Consider the following 27383-nt stretch of genomic DNA (forward strand, 5'->3'; position numbering starts at 1 on the left):
TCACTACCAAGATTCCAAAAGGCACCCCCTAGAGGAGAACCACCTTCTGTCTCTCTGACCCAGGGCTGAAGATCACTGCCATGACATGAGAGATGTGACATCTAGAAATGTCCACAGTGTTGTGGGGTATTAACAAGCTTGGAAATCAGAAGTCAACGACTCTGTTAAATAAGTTCAACATCGGGGAATAACCACCACCAGGCAGTCTCTAAAGTGCCATACTCTACGCTGCCGCTCCATCATTAGGTGCATTGGAAACCTGAAAACCAACCACTGCTCTATGGCGAAACTGGGTACAAGTGGGTCCATCTACTTAAGAAGAAGATACAACGTCATCGACCCTTATGGGCTGGTGGTGTTCAAAGTCAGCAAGTAAATTAAAATAACCCTAGCCAACTCCTTTAGTCATTAGCAAGGAGTCAGTTTTTCTTTCTCTTCTTCAAGACAGTTCCAGAGGAAGTTGCATCTTTATATTCAGCGTGAAAAGCCAAGTGATGACGAAGCACCAGGAGCTGATATGGCAGGGATCCCCCATCTCATGGTTACGTTGGTATGTACACTCCTTAAATGGAATGACAGATGAATTACATGTATAATTAAAATTAGTATCTCTCCCTTTAAGAGTGTGTAAGCTAAAGATACATATGGTATAACTTCATTATCTGTAACTATTTCTAAAATTTATACCCTGATGATAAGATCTTCTGGGTGTCCCAGGTTCCCTATAAACATGAGCTTTGACCATGGACTGCACCCCACTCAATACTAAGGTATCTTTGTATTTAACAACTACTCTCAATTCTCATGATTTGTAGTAGTTATGGCTATGGACTGAAGTCTATGCCCCCCAAAGTTTATATGCTGAAACCTAATTCCCAATGTGATGGTATTTGGAGGTAGGGCTTTGGGAGGTGATTAGGTCACAAGCGGGAGGCCTTCATGAATGGGATAAGGGTCCTTATGAAAGAGACCCCAGAGAGGTCCCTCACCCCTTTTGCCCTGTAAAGTTACAGCAAGAAGACAGCTATCTATGAACTAAGAAGCAGGCCCTCATCACACAACGAATCTGCCAGTACCTTGATCATAGATTTCCCAGCCTCCAGAACTGTAAAAAATAAATGTTTGTTGTGTAAGCCACCCAGTCTATGGCGTTTTTGTCACAGGAGCATGAATGGCCAAAGACGTGCTACAGAGTTGCTATGAACACTGAATTAGTGAATGCCGAACCATTGTTCCTGGAGGAAACAGAGGATTAGGGTCCTGCAAGCATCTGCGCACAACATTTCACCAACCAATCAACATGTAACTTTGTTTTATGTGTGTTTCTGTTTAAAGTCACCTTGTTAACTACATATCATTGATTCATTAACATTAAACTCAAGGCCAACAGGACCACAACTCATGCGTGAATGAAACTTCTCTCCATAAGGCACAGCACAGCCTTCCTGTGCTTAGGAAGATGCGAAAGCAGTTCAGGGCCACGCTCAGAGGCCACTTTAAACAGCAAATCACCCAAAAAACCCACAAAAATGCGAAACACATGGCACTAAATAGACAGCAAAAAAGGACACTTGTTTCAGTATGAGCTGAAACAAGAAGACAGAGCATCGCCTTGCCCAACCTTAACTAGGAGCAAACGCACCAGCCAAGTCACATTTGCCATGCTGCACATGTCTGCAAATGAGCGTGAAAGTGCCACAAGTGTCGATTTGGGGGTTTCAAATAAATTTTTACGAGGAAACAAAATCACAAAGCGGAATCCACAAATAATGAGTACAGACTGTATTGGGATCACATAAATCAACTCCCTCATGGCTCATTATACTTCTTCTCCCATCTTCAAGTCACTAACATGTAGTCACCTTCACCCTGCAACACGCCTGGTACCTGTATTCTGAGTAACAAGTGCCGGTTGGCGTGCTCCAGCTTCTTCTGTCTGTTTTCAAGCTCTTTAGCACGTTGCTGTTCCCGTTGCAACTTCCGGATATAGTCCACAGATGCTTTTAAAATGGTTCCCTTGTTCCAGCGCATGTCTCTGGGAAGAAAATGGAAGGAAACAGACTGTTTTAGGACTGGAGGCTCCATGAAAATTCAATATTCAGAGCATTCAGTTTCTAAAGACGAGATAACAATTAGAAGTTGAGAATCGCTATCATTCATTGAGTGCTGGCAACGCGCTGGACACCGTCCACCCATAACTTCTACGTTATCTTCTTTTACCCGGACAGGCGCCTGGAGTCAGAGGGACGTTGTGCACGTGTTGAATCAGAGACGATTCAACTTGCCTTCGGTCCCAGCGCTACGTGAAGGTGGAGTCAGGACTTAAATTTAGGTCTGCTGATGACAAAGTCAATACTCTTAAACACTATATTCAATAGTTATAGATGTCTAGGACTATAAAAGTTAACTCACTCAGACAGAAGAAGTTATGATTAAAAAAAAATTCTGTGAGATCCCACTACTGGATTGTATGCGGCATAAAAATGGCATCCTTGGGTTTTATCATGAATATTCCCATGAATATCAACCTCTCTCCGATCTCCACCTCCTCATCTACAAAACAGTGATACCATGCTTGTATGAGCAGGCTCATAGGTATGTTGTTAGAATCAAAGGAGGCACTTTCTATGAATATGCTGGGAAAAGTTTAGAATGCAGTTCAAACAAATGGAGCAGGCACTGTGTTAAGGACTCAATGTGGTAATTACCATAGCTATCTTTAAACAGCATTTACTGCATGACAGGTACTTTTCAAAGTGCTTTACGGCTCATTTAATCATAACAACCTGAATCGGTAGGCACTAATATTATCCCCATGTTACAGACTGGAAAACAAAGGCACAGAGAGGTTAAGTAATTTGCCCAAAGTCACACAGCCTGGAAGTGGTACAGCCAGGATGCCTGAAGAATCTGGTGCCAGACCCCACGCCCTAAACTACTCTTCCTCTTATGTGACTGAGTGCTCAAAACAACTAGACTAGGTAGGAATATTCTGATCCTCCTTCCCCCTTTTTTTTTAACAGATGAGAAAAATGAAATATGAGAATTCTTCCCCAAGACAGACATCTAGTAGGGGACTGTTTTGGAATTCAAACCCAGGTAGCCTGAGCTTGGTGCCTTTCAGTTTTTAAACACTATAGCGCTACTGTATTCCTATATGAGAACATTAAGAATGCCATTAAAATGTAGGTAAAAGTGAGTTGAAAAGTCTAGAGCACCCCAGAAAACAATTATAGAATAGAATTATAGCTAATAGTAATATTTTTATAGTGCTTTAAATTAACCTGAGCTCTTTTATAGAAAATATTCATGATGATAATGACAATGATGAAAACAAAAACAATTTAATGTATGGAAAACCTCCTACCCCATAATCTATAGCTGCTAAAAGGAGATCGGAAGTATCAGCTGGGACGTGTGAATGGAGGGCCATTAAAACAAGCCACCAAGTAATTGATCCTCATACGGGTTAGACTAAGAACAACACAGAAGCTCTCCCATGGGATGCTGAATTACAGCCCCCAGAGAATTCCCAGGGGTTGATCCCTGGGGTCTGGGCACCAAAGATGGCAACCCAGGGAGGTGTTCTGAGATACTCAGAGTGAGCACAAAGGCAACCCGCTTAATGTTCAGGGCTAAGAAGAGAATAACAGAAACTTCAGCCGCCAGAGAGAAATAAAATTATAATGAAAGATGCCTTCACTAGGCCAGTAAGGTGAGAGACCAGTACTGAAACACGCAAGCAGCTACTCCGTTTTTAAGAAGAGACTATTCCAACCAATTTTCTTGGGTTTTACTTCCTTGTGAGACCCAATTAATCAATTATGCTTTGGGGTTTCCAAACTTTTTTTTGTTTTTTGCAACGAGAGCAACCCTTTTTTTACACAAAAGTGTAAACAGATCCCTAATATATAAGTCAATAAAAGCAGATCTACTCTAGGGCAGGAGAGGGTATGGGGCCGAGACCGTGATCAGCTAGACTATGTCTCTATAGCAGCCCCAAAGTCTGTTCCAGAAACCTGGTATAGGAAACCCCCCATACAGATTGCAGTCCATTTCAGCTTGAAACAATGCCTACAACTAAAGATTGTTATCAGTTCAGATTATAAACACACAAGTATTCTAATACAACAGAGAAAGAAGATATGCAAATAGAGGCTTTCACTGCAGCCCCATAATATGTTGCTAAAGAGATCCACGTGCTGCAGTTTAAAAGAATATGCTAAAAAGTGAAAGCTGATAAAGAATAGGAAAATGGGAATTCAATTTCAACTATCATGCAAGACTGACTATAGGAAATGAAGGTCACAGCCCCTTCGTAGGATGCATTTGTGCTGCAGAACTGAGATTTTGAATGTTTTGAGTTTCAAAACAGCTTTCCTTGAAACCTGGGAAAGCGAAATGTTGATGATGGAGACTGCGCTTGAACATTCATCAAAACCACCTTAGAATGGGCAATGGTTTTATTTTATTTTGTCACAAATTCCCTGACAATAATGTGAATAGCAAATTTAATAAGCCTTGCATGAATAATGCTTGATTTCATCTTTACATTTTATAAGGTAGCTAAAAGGTCATATTCAAAGGCTAATTTCATAGACCGCCTGTGGGAGCCATTAAAATGTATACATCTTAGAGCCCCTTACTTCAAATGGGCCAATTTCTAATGGATAAAAATTGTGTATTTGTTGTCCTATTTGCTGACACTGCTGGTAGGAAAATTATCTTTACAACCGTTATCTCTGAAAGAGTGGCATGAGAGACCGAAAGCTGAAATCCAAATTAGCTGACCTGTGCTTATAAGAGGATTAAAAATTACTTTTTCCTAGATTGGTAAAACAAAGGGCATGTAATTTTTGGGAAAAAAATTGACCTTTTGTCTGCTGAATATTGTTAAACTTGAAATCTCCAGTATCAGCTCTCCGTGCCTACAGATATTGTATGAGGTTGTTGGCAAACAAATAGCTAACAAATCTTGCTTTATCAGCTACTGAAATCTCTGTCCTGCATGAACTGATAAAAAGAATTTTTTTAGTAGTTCGGTGTTTAGTTGCCAAGGATTCTCAGATTTCAGGAAGTCACCTCCTCACATCCAAAGCTGAACAGCTCATGTCCAATAATACTTTTGAACAATTCAGTTCATTTCTCTTGAAATTTCAGTTTGATGAGACTAACCAAAAGAAAGGTGCAAGAAGTATTCACAAATGGAACCAAAGGGAGAGGGGGTACTTCTTTAGTTTTTATAACTGTGTGCTTTTTGCAACATATGAAAAAACATTAAAGTACGAAAAAATATACAATGCAATTGTACTCACGGATCATTTGACTTGGGAATCAAAGTACCTAGTTCCTTAATGCGGTCATTTATGTTAAATCTTCTTCTTCGTTCAACTTCAAGAAAAGAGCACAGGAAAGGGCTATTAGTAATGGTGACATGTACGCATTTAGCATATCTCATTAAAGGCATGTGCATATTAACTCTGCTGGGTCAGGACAACAGAAACTTGAATCCGTATTTCCTGGTTATTTTCCTAGTTCTGGTACTGAGGATAAAGCCCTTTAAAAAATGAGCTAGCTTTGTATAGAACTTTATCATTTACGAAGCCCTGAGACTGTAATTTCTCATTTGACTCTAGTAACTCCTGAAATTGGAGTTACCATCCTCAGTTACAAATGACAAAACTACCTTGGTGATATTAGGGACCTGACAAGGACACCCAGCAATAAGTGGAGAACCGCCAGAACTCAACACTGATCCTCCAGACCAGGGGCAGCAAGCTTTCTGAAAAGGGTCTGATAGTGAGTACTCTGTGGGCCAAATAGCAAAATTAAGCATATTATTAGGTACTTACACAGCAAGAGAGAAAACAGATTTGCACAAATTTTGTGTTAACAAAATTCAAAATGTACTAATATTAACTAGATACAATTTTTGTATCTATTTTACTAGCAAGAAACATTGGATGCTGAAATTTGGATTTTATATAATTTTCATATATCACAAAATATTATTCTTATTTTGATATTTTAAAGCCAGTCAAAAATGTAAAAAACATTCTTAGGCTACAGGTCATAGAAAAACCCCTCCTCTAGCCCAGTACTGCCCAAGAGAAATATAATGCAAGTTTCATATGTAATTTTTAGTTTTCTAGTAGTCACATTAAATAAGTAAAAAGAAAGAGGTGTAATTTAATATATATATATATATATATATATTTTTTTTTTTTTAATTTATTTATGGCTGTGTTGGGTCTTCATTTCTGTGCGAGGGCTTTCTCTAATTGCGGCAAGCGGGGGCCACTCTTCATCGCGGTGCGCGGGCCTCTCACTGTCGCGGCCTCTCTTGTTGCGGAGCACAGGCTCCAGACGCACAGGCTCAGTAATTGTGGCTCATGGGCCCAGTTGCTCCGCGGCATGTGGGATCCTCCCAGACCAGGCCTCGAACCCATGTCCCCTGCATTGGCAGGCAGACTCTCAACCACTGCGCCACCAGGGAAGCCCTAATATTTTTATTAAACTCAATATATCCAAAATATTATAATTTCTACATGTAAACTATATAAAAATTTATAAATTAGATATTTAATATTCTTTTCTTTGTACTAACTTTTCAAAATCCAGTGTCTGTTTTACACTTTTAGCATACCACGATTTGGACTAGTCACATTTCAAGTGCTCAATAGGCAGATGTGTCCAGGGGTTACAGTACTGAATAAAATAATCCTAGAAGTCAAGCATCTTTAACTATACCATGCATCCTAACAGCATTCTTCTTTTATAAATCCAGCTGTATGTTTAACTAAATTATCATCTTCTTACGGGAGGGTGAAATAGTAGGCATATGAGTTAATAAATGTTTTTCATTTACCTAGTCTGACAAATAAATTCCAAATAACTTAAAGTCTAATAAATTGGATTAAAGATATGAATATTTTACTTTACACATATTAAAACCTAATATATATTTATATTTGACTCACTAATATTGTGCACACTTAGATAAATAATATTATTCACTACTTTCTCAATATATACTGCATTTTTTCTTAGCTGAGTGATTATTTCTATGATTAAGTCAGTTATGTATAATACTATCTTATTATCAGACTTTTATAAAATAGAAACAGCAAGTGATAATAAATGGCTCCAAAGAAGAAATTTTTGGACCTCTGATCTTCTAGCTAACTTCCCCCAAAACTCTGAAGCATGACATGTTTTCTTACTTTTTCCAGGAATATAATAATCGTAAAAAAAAACAAACAATACTGAAACACATGAAATGAAATAAAAATCCCCGATGATCCAGATACCACCACTGTAAAATCTGTTATATATCCTTTGTGATTATTTTTATGCTCTAAGAATAAACACACACGTGGCCTAGATGTACGCCCAGGACACAGTTCTTAGGACTCTACTCAGTCTACATTCACTTCCTGGTGACCACATTTAGTCTCATGGCTTTAAATACCACATATACACTGATGACTCCCATACTTGTATTTGCAACCCGGAACTCCAGACTCATAAGTCTGACTACTAGATGTCTCCATATGGAGGTCCCACAGGCAGCCCCAGCATTCCAAACTTGAGCTCCTGGTCTTCCCCCCTCAAATAGCTCCACCCACGGGCTTTCTCAGCTCACTTACTGTAACTTCGTCCTTCCAGTTGCTTAGGCCAGAGCCTTGGCATCAATTCTGTACCTCTATTTCTTTAATCAATACATCCCACACTTGATCCATCATCAAAATCTGCTCGCTCTACCTTCGAAATATTTCCAGAACCGTCCGCTTCAAACCTCCACTGCTACCTGAATAGAAGCCGCCATCATCTCTTGCCTGGATTATTGCAATCCTCCTGAGTGGTATCTCTGCTTCACCCATGCCCATCACTACCTACCGCCGTTAGTCTAACTACAACACAGAAGCTGTTAAAACATAAGTCAGAGCTTGTCAATCTCTTGCTGAAAACCCTCCAGTCGCTTCCCCTCTCACCTAGACAAACACCCGGTCCTCAAGGCGTCCTCCAAGGATCTGGGGGCTCCCATCTCTCTGACCTCATTTCTACTCATCTCCCACTGTGACCACACTTTCTATGGTGACTCACCTGTGCTCCCCCCACCCTCAGCCTTATGGGCCTTGCTCTTCCTCAACCAAGCCAGACACACTCCCCACTTTAGGACCTTCTCCTGCTGTTCCACCTGCCTGGAACACTCTTCCCGCAGATACGTGAATGGCTCCGCCCTCACCTCCCTCAGGTGAGGTGACTCAAATTTACCCATGAGCCTTCCCTGACTACCTATTTAGAACTGAACCACCACTTCCCATCCTGACCCCCTTGTCTGCACTATGTCTCCTCAAAGAACTTTCTGCCACCTAACATCTACATCTTTCTTCCATTCATTTATAGAGCTCTATACCATCTAATATCTGCATACTTTTGTTTGTTTATTTATTTATATGTTTATTCATTGAGGCATTCTGAGTACCTATATGAGCCCAGCACACAGTAGGCCCCCAACAACTATGTATTGAATAAAGAATGACATTGTTAAAGCAGAATTACACTAAAAACCATTCTGCATCTATCTTTTCTCACTCGACAGCATATTGTTGACAACTTTCATCGTCAACATTTGTATGTACTGCATTTTATTTTTAATTCAGTGCCTACCCTCCCCAATTATAAAAGTGATATGAGCTCGCAAAAATTTGCAAAACATGCAAAAGTGTATACAGAAAAAAGTAAAAGCAAACTCTTTACACCACCCAACATTTTTTGCCTGACGAAACTGTCAATAAGGCTGACTCCTAGATCTTCTTACACACACACACACACCCCCATACAGTGTTTTCTTTTTTACATAATGGGACCCTATACATATTATTCTGCAGTTTGCTCTCCTCACTCAGTAATACATTGTAGACAAGTAAAACAGACCAACCCCATTCTTCTTAAGAGGCACTGAGTGTCCCTCATAAGGATGTACCATAATTTATGTACAAATCCTCCACTGATGAATATTTAGACTATTTCCAATTTCTCCCTCTTTTTCAAAGGTATAATGACTATTTTTGCCAATGCTCGCGTGTACTTTTTACTCCTATCACAGTACTTATCCTATGCTGTAAAAACCATCTGCGCGTATCTGACTGCTCATCTATTCTGTCTGCCCCTGACTCTGATGTAAGCTCCTCAGGGTGGCAGACCTGTCTATCTGGTTCACTTCTGTAGAAAAGTGCCTTGTACATAATGGGGCTCAAAAAGTAGCTATGAGTGAATAAATGAATGTATTCTTTTGCCCATTTTGGCAAGGACTCTTACAAGATAAATTCCTAGAAGAGGAAAAGCTATGCCAATGGGCAGTTGAAACTTGAGTATTAATTTCCAACAGTTCAATGAGATCTTAAGGTTGTTTTATAGCCCTCAGAGTTGATCATATTTACACTTTACTGACAACCCTGAACTTGAGAGTTTAGGTGACTAAGTAAAGGCAGATTATGTTTTTGACAACATCCAACTTAGTTTCCACATTTCAGTTAGGAGAAATTATCATTATCTCATTTCTAAGGTATTTTAAAAGAAGAAATATCTTACAGTAAAATTACTTTGAAGCCAGAGGAGACCTTAGAAATATTAGTTGAAATCTCTTGGTTAAAAGATGAGGAAAGCTTCTTCTAAGTGAAACAGGAATTGGGAAGGGCAGGATCTATTAAAAGAAGAAACGCACACACAACCTCCTTCCCCCAAGGACCTAGTGATTCCATTTCTTAGCATTTAATCTGGAGAAACAAACTCCCCTGTACACAGAGAGGCATGTCTGCAAATGTTCACTGTGGCACTGTTTATAATAGGGAGAAACTAGAAACAACATAAACACTTAGCAGTAGGAAGATTATGAAATATCACAAGTTACACTGTGGAATACTACGCAACAGTTTTTTAAAAGTAGATAGATCTAGATGAATAACAGCAGAAGGTCTTCAGGACATACTGGTGAGTAAAAAAGCAGGCAGTAACAGATACAGACAATGCGATACTGTTTGTGTTAAATCATACACAAAACCATTCTATTATAACCTCTGCATGCAAGTGTAAGGGTGTATGTTCTTAAAAACTTGGAAAGAGGTTGGAAAGACAAACAGCAAATTGAAAAAAAACCCAACAATGATTATTTTTAGGGATCAGAGAACTCTGGCCTTATTCTATCATTTTTATAAGGACAAAGTATTTATACATAACTTATACCCTTAAAAATCAATTTAAGAAAAAAAGGATAGGGGGCAAGAGATGAGAAATTCATACACACACAAACTATTTTCTATTTCCAAGCCCAATCCCTTTTTTATTTTCAGCCTCTTTCACTTGTTTATGAAACAAAAAATCTTAACTTTTCATAGGAAAGAGCTTAAAGATGTGACCAAGAGTAAATTAAGCATGTAAAAAAAATAATTTTAAATGTTAGAAAACTTCTTTTTTTAAGTCACAGGTAAAGTCAGAAATTTAGGAGGCTACCTCATGTCACCCAATGACTCCCCTCCAGATGTTTAACTTTTTTCTTTTAAATCTCACTGGAGAAGGTGATCCCATAATCCCCTTTTTTTAGTAAGTTCCAGTGTGAGCAACTTATATTTGGGTAGTTGGGGATCAAGGCTCCCTCTTACCAAAAAAAACCCCCCAAAAAACAAAACAACAAACTCCTCAAGATACTGAAAACGTGTGTGTGTGTGTGTGTGTGTGTGTGTGTGTGTGTGTGAGTGTGTGTGTGTGTAATTCAATTTGATCTGAGATTAAAATACAGGGAAAATTATATACTTTGGTCTCTCCAGAAAACAATTTTCTTCCATAAAATGTACCTTTAACAGGTGAAACCAATTTTCCTCCAAAATGTCTGGAAATTTTTTGATATAAGGGGAAACATCAACTCCAATACAATGAACATAAAACCAACTTACTTAAGTTGTGATTGTCCTTTTTTTGTCTCTCTTTGGCCAATGCTCTTGCTTCAGACTCTGTGGGAAAAATATGCGCTGCGCATGTGAATGAAGTCATTAGAAATTAGAATTGTTCAAGGCATACAATAGTGTAAATTACAAAACACCTATTTTCTAAAGAAATGGACACTTATATGACTTGAATAAAAATAGGGTTTTAAAATTTTTGACTTCTAAAAGGCTTGCATTTTTTCCAAAAGCAATATATATCATATAAATGCAAAAACTCAGCTTCTACAAAATGGCAAAAGACCAGTAACAAAGATGTCTGACAAGCTGTAAACATACAGGTAAGAATAAGAAAAAAATAAATAACTAGAAACTATGGGAATTTGCTGTTGATAGTGTATTATCAGGAGTCAAATTTTCTTTTCAGGCAATAGATCTTTTCAGTCTTTCTTTGGTATGTTACAAAGGTATGAAAACTAAGCCGAGAGGCTTCCAAACTGGATCTCTAACTGATTCATGGAAATGAACTCATTATTTAAGAACTTGGAGCCAGGTTCTGTCAGAACCTGCTAGAATGAAATGATTCAATGACTCTTAGGGGCAACTACTTACTAGTCTGAGTTTATAAAAACAAAAATAGGCATAGGGTACAGAGGCATTTAGTAGCAACTCCATTTGGAAAGGTCTATTTGCATAGCAACTCTGGTGAGATCTCTGTGATAAGGAATTACTTTCCGCCTTACAGAGAGCAAAATAAAACAAGAAAAAAAATGTTACTTCACTAATCCCGGGATTCAGGAACCTCTGTTATTTTCTTTTCAGAAGTGATATCCAAAACATCACACTATCATTTCAGAACTTTATTTCAAAATAGAAATCTTTTCAGCATTACTTATAGCATATATTTATTATATGGCTATTATTATATGTATTTATATATATAGATAGAGATATCAATAAATAATTCAGAAGCTGAATTATTTCAATTAGGAAGATCAATCCAAATCATTTCCTTTTTTTTTTTTTTTTTTTTACCTCTCACATAGAAGCATGACAGGCAGCTTTTATTCACACACCCTCTGCTTCAGTATCTTAACTTTTTTATTGTTTTCTTTTTTGTTTTTTATTTTTTCAGCTTGCCCACCCCACCTTGTGGTTCTCTGCCTGTCACCCTCAATCCACCAACTGTGGACCAGCTCTGGTCAAGGCAACCAGTGAACGTCTCTGCCACCTAGTGGCAGCAACCACACCCTGCCCCCTGAGGCTGGCCTCTTGGCCTTGGGGAGGAGGGTTCTCTTCCAAATTTGGGCACTCCCCTGCAGCCTTCGGGTAGTCTTTAGTTTTTTCCTCTCTTAGTAGCTGCTTGCCTGTACATGACTGATAATTATTTTAAACCTTCCCTGTTCCAATCCCTGTGTGGTTTCTGCTTCCTGACTGGACCCTAATTCAGGTGGGAAAACTGGACTTCATAAAGATAAGGTTTTTTCCTCTTAGATCAGATTTGCTGACTCCCAAGCCTATTCTTTTTTGTCTACATTAGGCTGCCTCCCAAACTATCAGTGGTCTGAACCTCATTTCCTGTCCCTTTTCTCCTTTTCCTGCCAGTTTACCCTTGTCCAGTCTGTACTGGGCATTTTCTAAGATACCAGTGACTCTAGAAGTATATTGTCTGTTATATCTGCTTTTTTACAAATTTAGTAAATGTATATCCCTTTCATCTATTTCTTCCTCCTACCCCCCAGCCTCTGTTGTTTTCTTTTCTTTTTGAAGAAACAATCATATACATAATTCAAAACTCCACTTTGCACTCAGGAACTTTATACATGTCACTCTAACCATATTTTATCATTATTTAATACAGATTTCATTTAGCTATCTTTTCTAAGACTTCATTGTACTTTTCCTTCCTGTACAGTATCTACTTGTTTGTTGGCTTTTGATGGTTTTTATGTATTAATTAATCATCTTTTTTAAACCAAATCAATGATTTTTTTAAAAAATTTCTTTCTCCTGCCACAATTTTCTGAAGTTTTTTTTTTTTTTAAAAGACACCCTTGAACAGAACAGGAATTTTCTGCACCAAATCTATATTCTCAGTCTAGTCACCCAATCCTGTAGGATGCAAGGATCAAATAACAAAAAGGGGGATGAGGTGAAGGCCATAAAACCCAGCATGGTAGAATACCAGTTCTAATACAGTTTCATCACGTTTTAATGGCCAAATGCCTTCCCTAAAGTGTTAAACAAAAATGGCAAAAGAGGTAATTTCACACTTGCCTCAAGAACAAACGATACCCATTGCTCCATCTGATGATTTATTTTTTCACTCCGTGTAATAAATCTTTTGCACATGATACAGCAAAAATAACAGGAGGCATCTGAAGATGTAAGAAATATATTCTTACCCTATCCCAACTGTGGGCTTGAATGTGTGTCAAAGGAAAATTCAGACCAGGGTTCTCAAACTCAAAGGCTTCTAGGGGCCGAGCAACTAAGGAAAACACCAGACTGGGGAGAGACATCTCATAATTGAAAGTGTTGCCTGCTGCCCTCACCCCAAAGGGGACAGCAGCCATAGACACAATAATGGGTGTCATGGAGTTACGGCAGCCTGATTCCCAGTATCTCAAGAAATACTGGAAACAAAGATTTTCAAGGATACATCCTCTATCTTAAAATATGGCTCAATGTTTTAACCACTGCATAGACCTAAAAAAGTATGTCTGCGAGTTGGAAATACTTCTGGAGGTCACTATTTGGATAACTTTGCTTACCAGAAAATTAACAGAAAATCTCTAGTAAGAGGCCCGTTTGCTGGGTATTTACCTGAGAGCTCCCTTTTTATGTTGGGAAGGTTGGCTGGGCAGGAGTTGCTGATGGTGAGGCCCGGTGGTGGCAGGCCTTGATTCCCATAAAGGTCAATCAAGTTTCCAGAGACAGGTAACTAGAGAGAGAAAAAGAGTAATGGAAATGAATTGTTGAACGATTCCTAAGTTATTCAGCTAAAACCCATATCCTATTCCATACTTTATTTAAAAGAGATGATTTGATGTAAAAAGATATTTTTTAACATAGGAAAAGATGAGATGTTTACCTTTTCATTCATTCACAGATATATGGTCTCCTTAGGGGGTTCCCCTTAGAGACAGGAAAGAAGGCAGAATCTCACGCCCATAAAATCACTCTGCTACCCAGCTTATAGGTTTATTTTGAGCATGGAGACAAAGGATAACGTGCAAACTCATTATTTAGTACATGTAGTAGCTTATAGAAGACACCCAGTAAATATTGGCTATTTTTTTTAAATTTTATTTATTTATTTTTGGCTGTGTTGGGTCCCCGCCTCTGCGCGAGGGCCCCCCCCCCCCCAGCTGCGGCAAGCGGGGGCCACTCTTCATCGCGGTGCGCGGGCCCCTCACTATCGCGGCCTCTCCCGTTGCGGAGCACAGGCTCCAGACGCGCAGGCGGCTATTATTATAGGTAGGGTTATATGTGGCATGGCTTTGTTACCAAATCACCTTTTTCATCAAAGTCAATCTTTTTCCTTCCTTCTCGTCCTCTCTCCCTTATTTCTTTCTCTCTCTTTATAAGGAAATGCAATTAACAGTGTTTTCTTATTGGAAAAGAAATGATTTCCTCACTGCTGAAAAGCTATTTTCCTTGAAACTGAAATCTTTCACAAAGCCACAAGAGGGAGCCCACTGGCTTTCATAAAAGAACAAAACTTTACATTTAAAAAAAAGAAAAAGAATAAGAAAAAGAATGAAAGAAATACTTAGCCTTCCTAAACTATCTTAAGAGTGTTTGTCTCATTCTGAATTGAACATTTTCAAGTAATGAACCTGTTTTTCTCCCAACAATGACTTCCCTTTGCCACATATGCATTTTCCTGTAACTAGTTCACTGTCATGAGTTTGATGCACCCGTTTTTGTAGATGAAAGCGATCCAAGACATTTCCTCTTCCCACTCCCTGAAATAAAGTTCTAAATATTAATTGTTGGGAAATAGGTGGCTTCACTATTTCCATGGCAGAAACTTCCCATTTCCAGCTTGACTCAAATAATTTCTATAACTATTATTACCAGGTGAGATTTTATGTCATTCAGCCCTTCCCTTACTTGCTTATACACTCTGAATTTTACTCTGCATCTGAGAAAAGTAAATTTAGATAACCTTTAAGTATGATTAAAATGTTTAGTAATCAAGAGGTACCTGGTAAAGGCTGTACCACAATACAACACATTTCACTCTTTCAAATAACCACTAACATACAGATGAAATTATACCATGAAATAAAGATAGAATCAAATGTGTTTCCCCTCATTGGTAGCCAGCAGCCATCGTATTCCTATCATGGCTTCTAAATAAATACTCTACGAACTAAACTCCTAGCTAGAGAGATGGGGGCGGGCTGCGCACAGAGTAAGATATTTTCCAACACGTTAATGTGACATTTGCTCTGATACGATTGGGGCTGGGGGCAGGTAGCACAGACAGATCAGCAGGGCACATCTCTCTTCTCCACTCAGTCTTTTGCTCCCTTGTGAAGACAGCATCTAAATCATGTACATAAAATGGATTACACATATCTTACTGTACATATGCATATGAACAATGCATTGTGATAATGTAAAATGCCCTTGAACCACATTTCAAGGGCCTCTAGCTAAGGAACTGATAAAAAAAAAAAGTGACTTTGATTATTAGCTGTCATTTCACTTAGTGGTTTTATACGAAATAGGTCACCTTCTCAGGGTCAGCCTTGCCCTGTGTGTGTTCAGTTTTATTCTTGTCCAACTTAATACAGCAAAGTGAAAGGTGCTCAAACGTCTCAATACAGCACTGTACAGTCAGAGAGTCAAAACTTACAAAGCTGGTATGACATCTGGTAACCCTTCTAGATTCCAAAGCTTTATCCTCCTATCCTTCTGGAATTTTAGATTTGGGAAGAACTACCAGGTATTAATAAACCAAGAACATGACTTCAGAGTCAATGCCACAAGCTAAAAACAATTGTTTCCATGGCTCGAGAAATAGAGATCATATGTATTATGCTTCATATGCAAATTGTATGCAAAACATGCAATTGTGTTATTATGATAATTTGTTAGAGATAAACAATAGGCAAGTGATAAATGCAACTAGCTTTTTAAAAAAACCCTCTAAGTCATCACTGGATCTTTATTGAACAGATATCTTCTATTATAAGCTTCTCCAGGACAAGAATATATTTTCTAACTACAATGTAAAGGATGATGTTACATGTACATATATTTAATAAATGCAGACTCACAGAAAGAGAAAAAGAGGGTGAAAAACTCAAAAACTAGGAATAAGACAGAGACAAAGACACAAGGGGCAGGATGGAAACAGGAAGAGAGAGACACAAACCCAAGACGGGGCGAGAGATGGATGGACAAGTGGGGTGGAAGTGGGGGAAACCCAGAAAGAAATAGATTGGGAAGGGGTTAAAAACTAGAGAAGATTGCCTAGACTGACAGCAGTGCTGGCCAAAAAGAGAGATGAATTAAAATCTCTATAACAAGACGCCTTATCGGGCACTCCACTGAGGTCAAACCTCATTACTTCCAGTTGAAAAAGCAGCTTATAACCCTCTGGAGAGTTCTCTAAAAGATTTCCCGCTTCGGTTGCTTTTCCAATACTTGCTGGTTAGGAGTGGGCAGCGTAGAGCCTGCTGGAATATTTTGCTGGGGAAAATTTAATTTTGTGGGCGCCTACTCTGAGCCAGGCACAGAAGTAGAAAGGCACTTTGTGTAGCTTATCTTGCTGACTTTACAAAAAGGAAAGTCTTGCTGCGTCTGAGTGGAGGTTTTTGACAGGAGGTTCACATTGCATGTTAATTGTAGTAGTTGGGGGGCAGGATCAACCTGCTGATAATAACCAATTAGAAACTGCAATTTTCAATTAATCTCCAACTGAACCTGAGCAAATAAAAACCCAGTTGCTCACTAACCAAGTGTGGATACTCAAATTTAGAAATTAACAGTACAGTCATTTACAGCCTGGGCTTAGGGGCTTAGGAGTCAGAGACCCAGGTAAGAACCTGTCTGTCATTGACCTGCTACATGATATTAACCTCTCTGAGGTGAGATGTCCCTCTTTGAAAAGTGGCCATCATATCACCCATCTCACAGGGTTCTGTAAAATGTAAACGAGATAAAAGTAGGTGAAACAGAGTACCTGCTTCTTAAGTGACTGATAAACTGCTACGTGTAGTAATATAGTTTTCTGGAAAGTACCGTATATCCAGTCTACAGTTTTTGGACAGTCAAGCTAATTTTCACTTTGATCAACAAAACTATCTGCCATGTTAATTGCCAAGCATCCCGTTGACCACTGCACCAATTTATTGGACTGCAATGCAGATCTAAGCACAGAAATAAGGGGATCTGCAGAGCTAAAGTGACCATTCACTACCCTAAATCTTCTTCATTGGGGGTGATTTTGCCCCTTTCCCCAGGGGACATTCATCAATGTCTAGAGACACTTTTGGTTGTCATAGTGGGATGGCAAGGTGCGAATGACATCTAGTGGGTAGAAGCCAGGGATTCTGCTAAACATCCTACAATGGACAGGACAGTCTCCATAACAAAGAATTATCCATCTCAAATGTCAACAGTACTGAGGTTTGAAAGACTCTGCTCTAAATGATGGCTTATGCTCTTTGTATTAATGACTGTTACTTGTTGAAGCTACTCAGAGGAAGGCTGATTAAAATAATATGGCTTTCTAATTAGAAATTAGTCTCCTAGCCATGCAAATTTAAGAAATGATTTCTGTGGTTCCCCTTCTGAATTAGAAAAATGCCCTCATAAACACGGTTAACATCAAAATTAGGTGTTAGGTGTTAACATCAAAATAACACCTTTGGAGCTAAGGAAGAGGAAGAGGCATCTTCTGTTAACATGGATATATTGTGTCTCTGCTGGGTTTTTATCTAGCACATTAACCTGATGGACAAGATTTCACTTCCAGTGCACAAGCTACACAGTGGACAGATGAAAGCCGCAACCTAATTAGGACAAATAAAGAGAAGGTAGACACACGTGGGTATGTGCCCTAAACTTGGTCTGAATCAAGTTCTTCAGTGTTCTGCTCTACCAAAATGAATATTTTCCCAAGTAAATGATAATTGTAAAATGTTATTATTTTTTCTCTCTGGATGGTCCCCTTCTCTGAATATCAATTGACTACTGTTAGCACGAGTAAACTGGGACTTTTATTCTTTGTTTGTGATGGTACAAGAGGGCCCTTGTGCTCTCAGAATAGTTATTTCTAGACTCCAATTCCCTTAGGATAGTTTCCTCTCTAAGTGTTCCTTCCACTCTATTTTTTAAAGTAGTTTACTTGAAATAGACCATTTCAAAGAATCAAATAAAAGGAAAAATGCCCAACATAAAGAACATTAAGTTTAAATTTCCCTGTGGGGAAAAAAAAAATTAAAACATTAGTAAGTTGTAGTGGCTTTGTTATTTAATTTTGACAATTAAAACCCAAATTTATCATGAATAAGAGCTAGTAACTGACATTCAGTGAGAGCATGTCAGGCAAGACTGTCCTAAATGTTTTTTTGTAGATTAACTCTTATAATTTTCACATGGCTTCTATTGTTTTAGATGTTACTATTGTCCCCATTTTCCAGACAAGGAAACTGAGGCAGAGAAGACAAATAACTCACTCCAGAGTATGTATTGAACTCAGATGTCTGGCTCAGAGTCTGTGTTCCAAAACTCTATGTTAACAGTGTCTTTCTGCCCGTAGTAAAATGCTAAAATAGTTTGTTGTGGGAAAGCTCTGGTACGGGGGAACACAGAAGAGAAATGGATGCTGGGACAAACTCAGTGACTCCTGAGGGTGGCTGCAGGTTACTCCTCTCCTGACTGGGAATTAATTAAAGTCTACCTGGGGGTTCTTTCCTATCTGGGAACTCCCCTGAGATGGCCTCTCTGCTTCTGAATTATCCTTTTCCATTCAAGGTCTGAAGTGGTCTCCTTTTCTAAACTTGTAAGCCCAATGAGACCAGGAAGGAGACCTGAGTCATTTGCATCCACAACACCTTACCCAGCACTGGTCACATATGAGGCCTTTAATAAATGCTAAATCAATCTTAAAATGAGTTCAGGAGCAATCGGATAATGAAAGACTAGGATGTCTACTCTAATGTAGACTGACCGAGGAGACACGGGTATTCAGGCTAAAGGTCACATCTCCAGAAGGGTTGTCACAAGGACGAGTTCTCCATGAGGCAAACTGGGACCCACATCTGGAATTCACAGAGAGACTCACTATGAGAAATATTTCCATTATCGAGAATGATATTATTCTAACGTAGAGCTTCACACATTACAGGTGCTGAGTGAATAACACCCAGAAAAAATGCTATCAAAATTATTTGAAACTATAATAAATTCCATTTAATAATTTAGATATTGTTGAGTACAAGCTATGTTTCCAACGCTAAATGCTGTACATACTTTATGAGATGACCATGTGAGGGAGAAACAGTGATCAGTCCCATTTTACAGACGGGGAAACAGAGGACTTTAAGAAGCAAAGTAATGTGCCAGGTCAGACAGTAAATGACAGACTCAGGATTTGAATCCAGGTCTGATCATAAATCTTCAACTCCCAACCATTGTGCTTTACTGCTTCACTTGTAAGTGAGTGCATATTTTTCACTAGAGGCTTTTAAGAAGCCAAATGCCTGATATTTTGGTGGGGAAGACAAAGGATATGCAAGAGGAGGTTAACGCAATGAGTAAGTACTAGGTTGGATCAGATGACACCCAAGGTCCTCACCTTTGGGGAAAAATTTAAAAAGGAATAATTTTTAAAAATCATGCCAATTCTACAGTCCTCCTGAGTGTGCTCAGGTATCCCCTTGATGCCATTGGAAAAATGACCACCCTCGTCAGCAAGGTTCTTTTGAGATGACTGGGCCATTGCTAATCAGTACTGCTAGGGCATTGGGTATATTTATAAATTCCCCAGTGCAAGCTCCTCCAAAGTTTTTGCTCCTGTTCGTCCTAGGATTTTGACAGCTGACAAGTGCAGTCTGCCTCACGGGATACGCGAAAGTTGGAAGCAAGAGGGTTCCACAGAAGCCAACCAAGGGCTCAAAGAGGTTGGGAAGAGTTTGGCAGGGAAACATTTGTCAGAAAGAATATTTAGTTCTTTCAAAATGAGGGGGTGAGTTTAAATGGACAGTAAATTGACAAAACTAACCATCCCAAAAGAAGCTTAGAGGTTTCAAGGGGAGTCGTCCTTAACCCTCAAGACTTCAAGTAAATGACTTAAAGGACTGGATCAAGATAGATAAGAAAACTTAACTATAAAAATTTGGTTTTGGGCTTCCCTGGTGGCGCAGTGGTTGAGAGTCTGCCTGCCAATGCAGGGGACACGGGTTCGAGCCCTGGTCTGGGAAGATCCCACATGCCGCGGAGCAACTAAGCCCGTGCAACACAACTACTGAGCCTGCGCGTCTGGAGCCTGTGCTCCGCAACAAGAGAGGCCGCGATAGTGAGAGGCCCGCGCACCGCGATGAAGAGTGGCCCCTGCTTGCCACAACTAGAGAAAACCCTCGCACAGAAACGAAGACCCAACACAGCCATAAATAAGTAAATAAAAATTTTTTAAAAAAATTGGTTTTCTAGGGATTTTGGTATAAATAAGTAAGAGCTACCACATTCCCTTCCCAAGGAAACTTACTATTAGAATTTAGTCTTTAAAACTTTTTTGTGTGTATGTGGGGTAAAAAACATATGACCTAAAATTTCCCATCTTAACTATTTTTACTGGGTTGGCCAAAATGTTCGTTCAGGTTTTCAGGAAAAACCCAAACAAACTTTTGGGCCAATGCAATAGGTGTACAGTTCAATTGTGTTAAGTATATTCACATTGTTGGGCAACACATCTCCAGAACTTTTTCATCTTGCAAATCTGAATCTCTATACCCATTAACAACAGCTCCCTTTTACCCCCTTACCACCATGGAAGTTTGTCTTTTAAATACTAATTACTAAAGAATATGATAGTCTCATGGCATTGCTCGTATAGAAAACAGAAAAGGATGGGACTAGGCATTCAAAGATGTACCGAGGAGTCCTGGCTCTGACACGTCCGAGCTGTGTAATCTAGGGCAACACAAGCTAACTTTTCCTAACCCTAAAACGGAGGGCAATGACCCAAGGAATTCCTGCAAGGACCAAATAAGACAAAAATGGAAGGAGTGAAAGAAAATAAACTCTACAAGCAAGGCTCCAAACTGCAGAGAGGAATAAGTAACAGAGAAGAGCAAACATGACCCCTGATTAATTAACTAAAATTGGAATAAATTTGCTGTTGAAGAAGGGTAACTTGAATGTCACTCTATCACCTGTGAATAATAAGGGATCTCCTTTAAAAAGTGCATTAACTTTTCAGGCCAACTAGAAAACCACTGTAAATAACACAGTCCAGAGTATTTCCCTTGGCAGCAGGGTTCTAAGTTGGGCATCAGATGTCAAGGGCAACTGGAAGATCTAACGTGCTACTGAAAGCGGACTTGGACTCCAGGGAATGCAGAGCTTCATCATGGGGTTACTGATAAACTCTTTCATGAGAAATTCTTAATTTCTGATGTCTAAGTCATTTATCTGTGATGCTGAGATACTTCTCTGCCTCATCATCAGTACATCTCTCAATGAATCACTTGCAAAGATAAACTGAAAATTCAGGAAAAGGGAGAAAACACTGGAAATAATGTCACAAGATTTTCTTTTAGAAAAAAAGGTCACCGATACCGTATTCGCCATTTGCAAGGCGGGATCCATCAGGCCCAGGATTTCTTCATTATAACTTGATTCTAGGCTAATGATGTCATCGATTACATCATCCATCTGAAGGAAAAAGGCAATGGAAAACAGACAGATATAAGCAAAAAATGTGCAAAGCAACCCAAAAAGAAATCCATGGTCTTTCCTGACCCAAAGCAATAACATTCTTTAGTTAGATTCTAAGAGGTAACTGTCCTCTTCCTCCCCAAATAAGAATATTATTGAAGACCATTAACACTAATGGGTGATGAGGATGACATATGCAACCAGCACTTAGTGAGTGATTACTAGGTGCCAGACACTGGGCGCAGGACTTTTTATGGGCTAGGTGATTTATCCTGACAATAACCCTATCAGGGTAGGTGCTATTATTATAGCAATTTTCCAGGTGAGATATACGAGAAGCAACTTGCCCAAAGTCACACGTCGGAGAAGGGTTAGAGCCACAGTTTGAACCATGCTCTGAACTTTTATGCAAAACTCCCTGCCTTAAACAGGAAAGATGAACCAGGAAATTTCATCTTGAATGATAGCTGCCTTTTCCTTTTCTCCTCTAAAGACTATGCCCTGTACCTTTCCCACACCCTCCTTGGAATAAAAAACCACAGATGGCAATTCAGCCCTGTGCTCCCACAGGGGTGTGTGGGGCACTGTGGCTCCCAGGCCACCGGGTATCCCTGCACTAATCTTACAAGGACTTTTAAAATAAGTTTCTCCTTGTACAGCTGCCAGTATGCTTGGCACTCCCAGAGGAGTACACCAGGATGAGGTTATCATTACAGTCGTGGAGCCGACATTCCCTCTAGATCAATTTTATTCCTGTAGTACCAAAACATTAGTTATGATAATAAACAACAGTGATTACATGTGCATTGCAGCAGTTGCAAAGACAAGTCTGTGAAAACATTTCTTCGCAAACACCTTATATATTTGACCTACTTGGTGTGTATGTGTGCACACACGCTTGGGTCTTAATAGTGCTTCACAAGTACACAATGAAATCTCAGAACTCAGAGGGATGCTCCTTTGTGTCTTTTTGCCATTTTCTAATTAAAGAAGACAGGCTCCAACATCATGGGGCTTGTCGGAATCCTAGTTCTCCCACTTTCTGGATTGGGGCAACACCCTTAATCTTTACAAGCCTCAGTGTCCCAATCTGTAAAATGGGGGTAATAATACTCATGGCCTTATTGGATTCTTGTGAGATTTCAGGACAAACCATATAAAGTGCTCACAGTGCCAAGAATATAGTAAACATTCAAAAACTGAGTGGCATTAAGTGACCCCTGAGAATAACCGGAGGTCAGTTTTGAATAACTGTCAGCACATTGTTTCCTTTCCAGGTACACCAGTTGTATCTGTTTCGTTTGTTTGTTTTTAAGAGGTGATTTTCTAAATGAGTTGGTAAACTGGAAAATGGGCCAGAAGACTTGAGCAACTTTTCTTTGTAAATTTTTAATTTTATTTTTAGGGAAATGAAATTACTGGGCTTGGTATGAGAGAATTTTTTCTCTTATGAAAAGAGTCATACATGTTGATAAAAGGCAGTAGAGAAAAGCAAAAAAATAAGAATTTTTTATTGCTTATTCTTCTTTCTCATATATATATATATACACACATTAAAAATACATAAATATATTAATAAATGGGTGTAGCATGATTTATATAGCCATTAAATAGGATGTCATAGAAGAACTTTTTATTACTTGGGAAAATATCCATGATTTATCATTAAATGAATAAATAAAATTTCAAAATATATTTTCCATGAGACTCCATTTTATAAAACAATATATAGATCTCACACACACGAACATCTTGGTTTTACAAATATCCTGTCAAAGTTGCTAACCTATAAATTTGTATAACATATTTTGGTGATGGTATCTAAATGAAGTACAACAGCTTACATTCTATTTTATTAAAATTTATGTATTTTAAGCACTGTTTAATGACTTACAGCAACTCAGGGAAAAATGCATTTTAAGTATAATTTCCCTAGTAATTTTTTAATCATGAGACATTATGAAGAAAATAGCCCTGTTCATAGCTTCCTCAATTAAAAAAAAAAAAAATCAATGGGGGGAAGAAAAACCCTTAAGTCATCAGGAAAGTGTGATGAGTCACAAATATAGATCCTCATTACAGAGCGTTACATCTTTGGGCTGCTGAGTCATTCAGTACCTGCATGCACGACGCTCGTGAATGCGTGTTCATACTTGGGCATTCGCTCTCCGCCCTGTTTTGTTCTTCAAACTTATAAAATCCCTGCAAAAACACAAGCAAAATCAGCCTATGATCTGGATTTGCAAATGACTTTTCAATGACATATTCATACGAGGCTGACGGCGCGGCAACAAGATGAACTAAGCTTTCCGATAAAGTGTAATCTGACCGAGAAACAAAATAATGAAGGAAGAACTTCTTCCAGTATATCAGCTTGACAGATGAGAAACATGGACAGAGAAGAATAAGATGGTTGGTTTGGGCAAAAGGGAAAAGACTTAGTCCCTCTAGAAATTAAAATCAACCAAACTTCAGAAGAGTCACCTCTGAATCACATGAATATTTCAGAGGACAAACTCCACTAAAATGAAGCTCATCATCTCATATTTGGAAATAACGTATTAAATCACAACTCTCCTGTTAGGTATGCTTCAAATTTTGATGCAACAATTAGCTTGAGGTACGTTTGAGTCTTGTCTCCAACCCAGCCTTTACAAAAAGCAGATTTCACCAGCAGTGGCAATTTTATTAGGAAACCGAATTCACCCAGCAAGGAAATCTTTGCTTTTCTGTTAGATTTTCATGTGCTATATTCTTCCAATCCAGCCATGCACACTCTGTGCTTTTTTTTTTTCCTTTCCAACTCAGGGAGAAATAAAAATAACATCCCAGACGTTCACAGCAAGCGGAACTTCTAAACCGCCTGTCCGACACCTTTTCTATTTTTACTCTCCCTTTTCCACCTTTCCTTCTCTCCCTGCATTTTCACTGCTCTGTAAACGGAAAGGAATGGAAGAGAACACTCAGCTAACGAAGCAGAAACGGGGTGGAAGAAAAAGTGTCCTCGCGTCTAGGTTCTGCTCTGAGGGGGCCAGGTCCCCTGCCAGGAGCCATAACCCAATAACCCGGGGATGGTGACAGGGAGAAGAGGCTGGAGGGTGACAGCTAGAATGGGGAATCGGGGACAATGGCCAGCGAAGGTGGCCACGCGGACAGACTGGAGTCCACGGTCAAGTGCGGGAGGGAGATCCAACAGACAGTCATTCAGTGTAAGAAAAAGGAGAGGGGAAGAGACATGAATTACCTCTTTTTCACAGTTGGAGTTAAGTGTAAGCATAGCCATGGGGCTGTTGGGTGCGCTGCTCCCGGGCACTGGTGGCATGACATGGTCGCCAGGCTGGTTTGGACATGGCAAGCTCAGGACTTGGTTGGCATGTTTATTTGCTAAAGTGGTAGAAAGGTACTGCTTTACCTGCTGCCTTTGGGCTTGCTGTATGTGGTACTTGGTGGGGTTTTCGAGGTGGGTCTGCACCTGAACATAGCCACGGAGGGAAGAGAAGAGAGCGCTGTTATTGGTGAGTTTCGGACAGCTCTTCTTTCAGGCACAAGCATGAGACGGGCCAGTCCACCAACAGAATAGATTATTAAGCCCCTGTTAGGTACCAGGCACTGTGCTGATGGATTTTGATATTACTGAAGTTTAAAGGCTAACTCTTAGGATTTGGGGTAATACTCTGCCCTGTTTCATTTCCCTGCTAATTGGCGGTCCATCATCTCTTTAAAACCTTGTGCCCTTCTTCTCATGTCTGATGACTAAAAATTTGCCACGATCTGTAGGGCAAAAATTTCCCCAACACATCTGAAAGAGTTTGTTAAGATCAAAACAACAATCTAGAAGAAGGCGCATAACTTGATTCATTTCAGTTTTCTTTGGCAAACATAACCGCTTTCTGTTTAAAAAAAACACAAAAAACCCTCCTTAAGGAACAACTATAAGACGGTTGTAGAACGGAAACAGAAACATTCGGATGATTAAATCAACTAGTTGTGGATCAGTTCCTCCCACTTGCACTTGGACATGATTGTTCAACATTTTAATTAAGATCTTAAACTCAACATAAAAAGCAATTCCACATTAAGCAGTTTCTTTCAAACACATAGCACTTCTATGTATATGTTTTTAAAGGCATGAATATTAAGCCACCAACATTATTTTCCTTCTTTCTTATAGACATTAATAGAGAATAAGAACTTTTTAAAAAAAAATCAATGGTACTCAATTTAGTCACATTTTCCTTGATAAACACAATTTAATCTTAGAGCCATGAACAGGAGCTGAGGGAGAGAGCACAGCCATGCAACAGGGGAAAAAAAATCCTACTAATATTTACTTTATTCAAAACTACATTGAATTACTGATTATGGTATCAAACAATAAACAGCATTAAACGGGAAGACATGTACTTATTGAAAACTGTGTCTACTACAATAACATGAAAAGGTGAAACGCTCAATTTATTGATTACATTTCAGAGACTAAATATAAGAATAAAGCTCACCTGATAGTGATTATATTCTAGCATTTCCAGCATAACCACGTTTTAGGTGGCCCCAATCCAACAAATAACGGTAGACTATTCACTCCCTCTACTTTCTGTAACTCCGATTCGTAGACTGGCATAGAGAAAGTACTATAAACAAGGTATCCCGAGACACCACCGGAAACTTTATCACAGCAGCCCTGCTTATAATAACCTAAGCTAATTAGTTATGCATGTAAAAAAAAAAAAAGTTCACACAAAGGGCTTTTTTTTTGGAAGCCCTACGAGTTTGCTCTTAAATATTGATATCAACCCCCCCGCACCCCACCCAGCTTGACGTCATACTTTTTTTTCATAAATATAAAAGAACCTTTTTAAGGGATGAGCTATCAAAGTCAAACTCACTGTCAGATCAAGGCCAATTCACTATTCATCTTTAGTTCCAGTAGTATTAATAGACAATGGTATTTCTCTTTCAGCAATAGGTTAAGAGCTAGATGCCCCCTTTGGAGAACATTGCCTAAAAGCTACACATGAGACTTTGCTAATGGCCGAATAACTCAGCCCTTCCAAATGCAGAAAGAGTGCCTTTTAGTATGGGGGAGTCTCTGATGAACTTTCAAGTTCAACAGCCTCATTTTGCATCCTGATCTCAATGTGCATCTCATTCTTAGCTGGACAGATATATAAATTTCCTACTGACCTTGCATCCGGAAGAGGGGGAGCTATTCTAAATAGAAAAGGAAAAATACATACATACAGAGGCAGTTTTGGTTATATATTTATGCGGAAAATAAGAAATACACATCTCCCCAATTTAATCCTCAAATTAGGAAGCATAACATTTTTCACTAAAAAATCTTTTAATATAATTCTTGGGGCTAGAGAAGAATAAGAGTTATCATATACACAACTGATGCATTTATATATTTCCTCATTTATTCATTCCATTATTTACTGTTATTATGTGCTAAACACTGTGCAAGGCACAGAATACACATTGTGAGCAAGTAGATATAATTGCCAGGTTTATGACCCTGAGAGTCTGGGGGGAGGC

General features: G+C 39.0%; 1 protein-coding gene across 8 annotated transcripts in view; it reads right to left on the minus strand.

Annotated features, from left to right (window-relative positions):
* MITF (melanocyte inducing transcription factor) overlaps positions 1-27383 on the minus strand; it is a 226438-nt gene that overhangs the window by 6804 nt on the left and 192251 nt on the right. For 3 of the 8 annotated variants that reach the window (XM_007192433.2, XM_057555305.1, XM_057555307.1), the window contains 7 exons: positions 25090-25317; positions 23964-24047; positions 21747-21842; positions 13770-13887; positions 10956-11030; positions 5316-5391; positions 1888-2035 (listed from right to left, as the gene is read on the minus strand). In XM_007192433.2, coding sequence (XP_007192495.1) covers positions 1888-2035; positions 5316-5391; positions 10956-11030; positions 13770-13887; positions 21747-21842; positions 23964-24047; positions 25090-25317 — 825 coding nt within the window. The remainder of the gene's footprint in view (positions 1-1887; positions 2036-5315; positions 5392-10955; positions 11031-13769; positions 13888-21746; positions 21843-23963; positions 24048-25089; positions 25318-27383) is intronic. The other 5 variants (XM_007192434.2, XM_057555306.1, XM_007192437.2 and 2 more) reach the window with 4 other exon arrangements.

This window comes from Balaenoptera acutorostrata, chromosome 10, assembly GCF_949987535.1.
Source record: "Balaenoptera acutorostrata chromosome 10, mBalAcu1.1, whole genome shotgun sequence".
Taxonomy (NCBI): Eukaryota; Metazoa; Chordata; class Mammalia; order Artiodactyla; family Balaenopteridae; genus Balaenoptera; species Balaenoptera acutorostrata.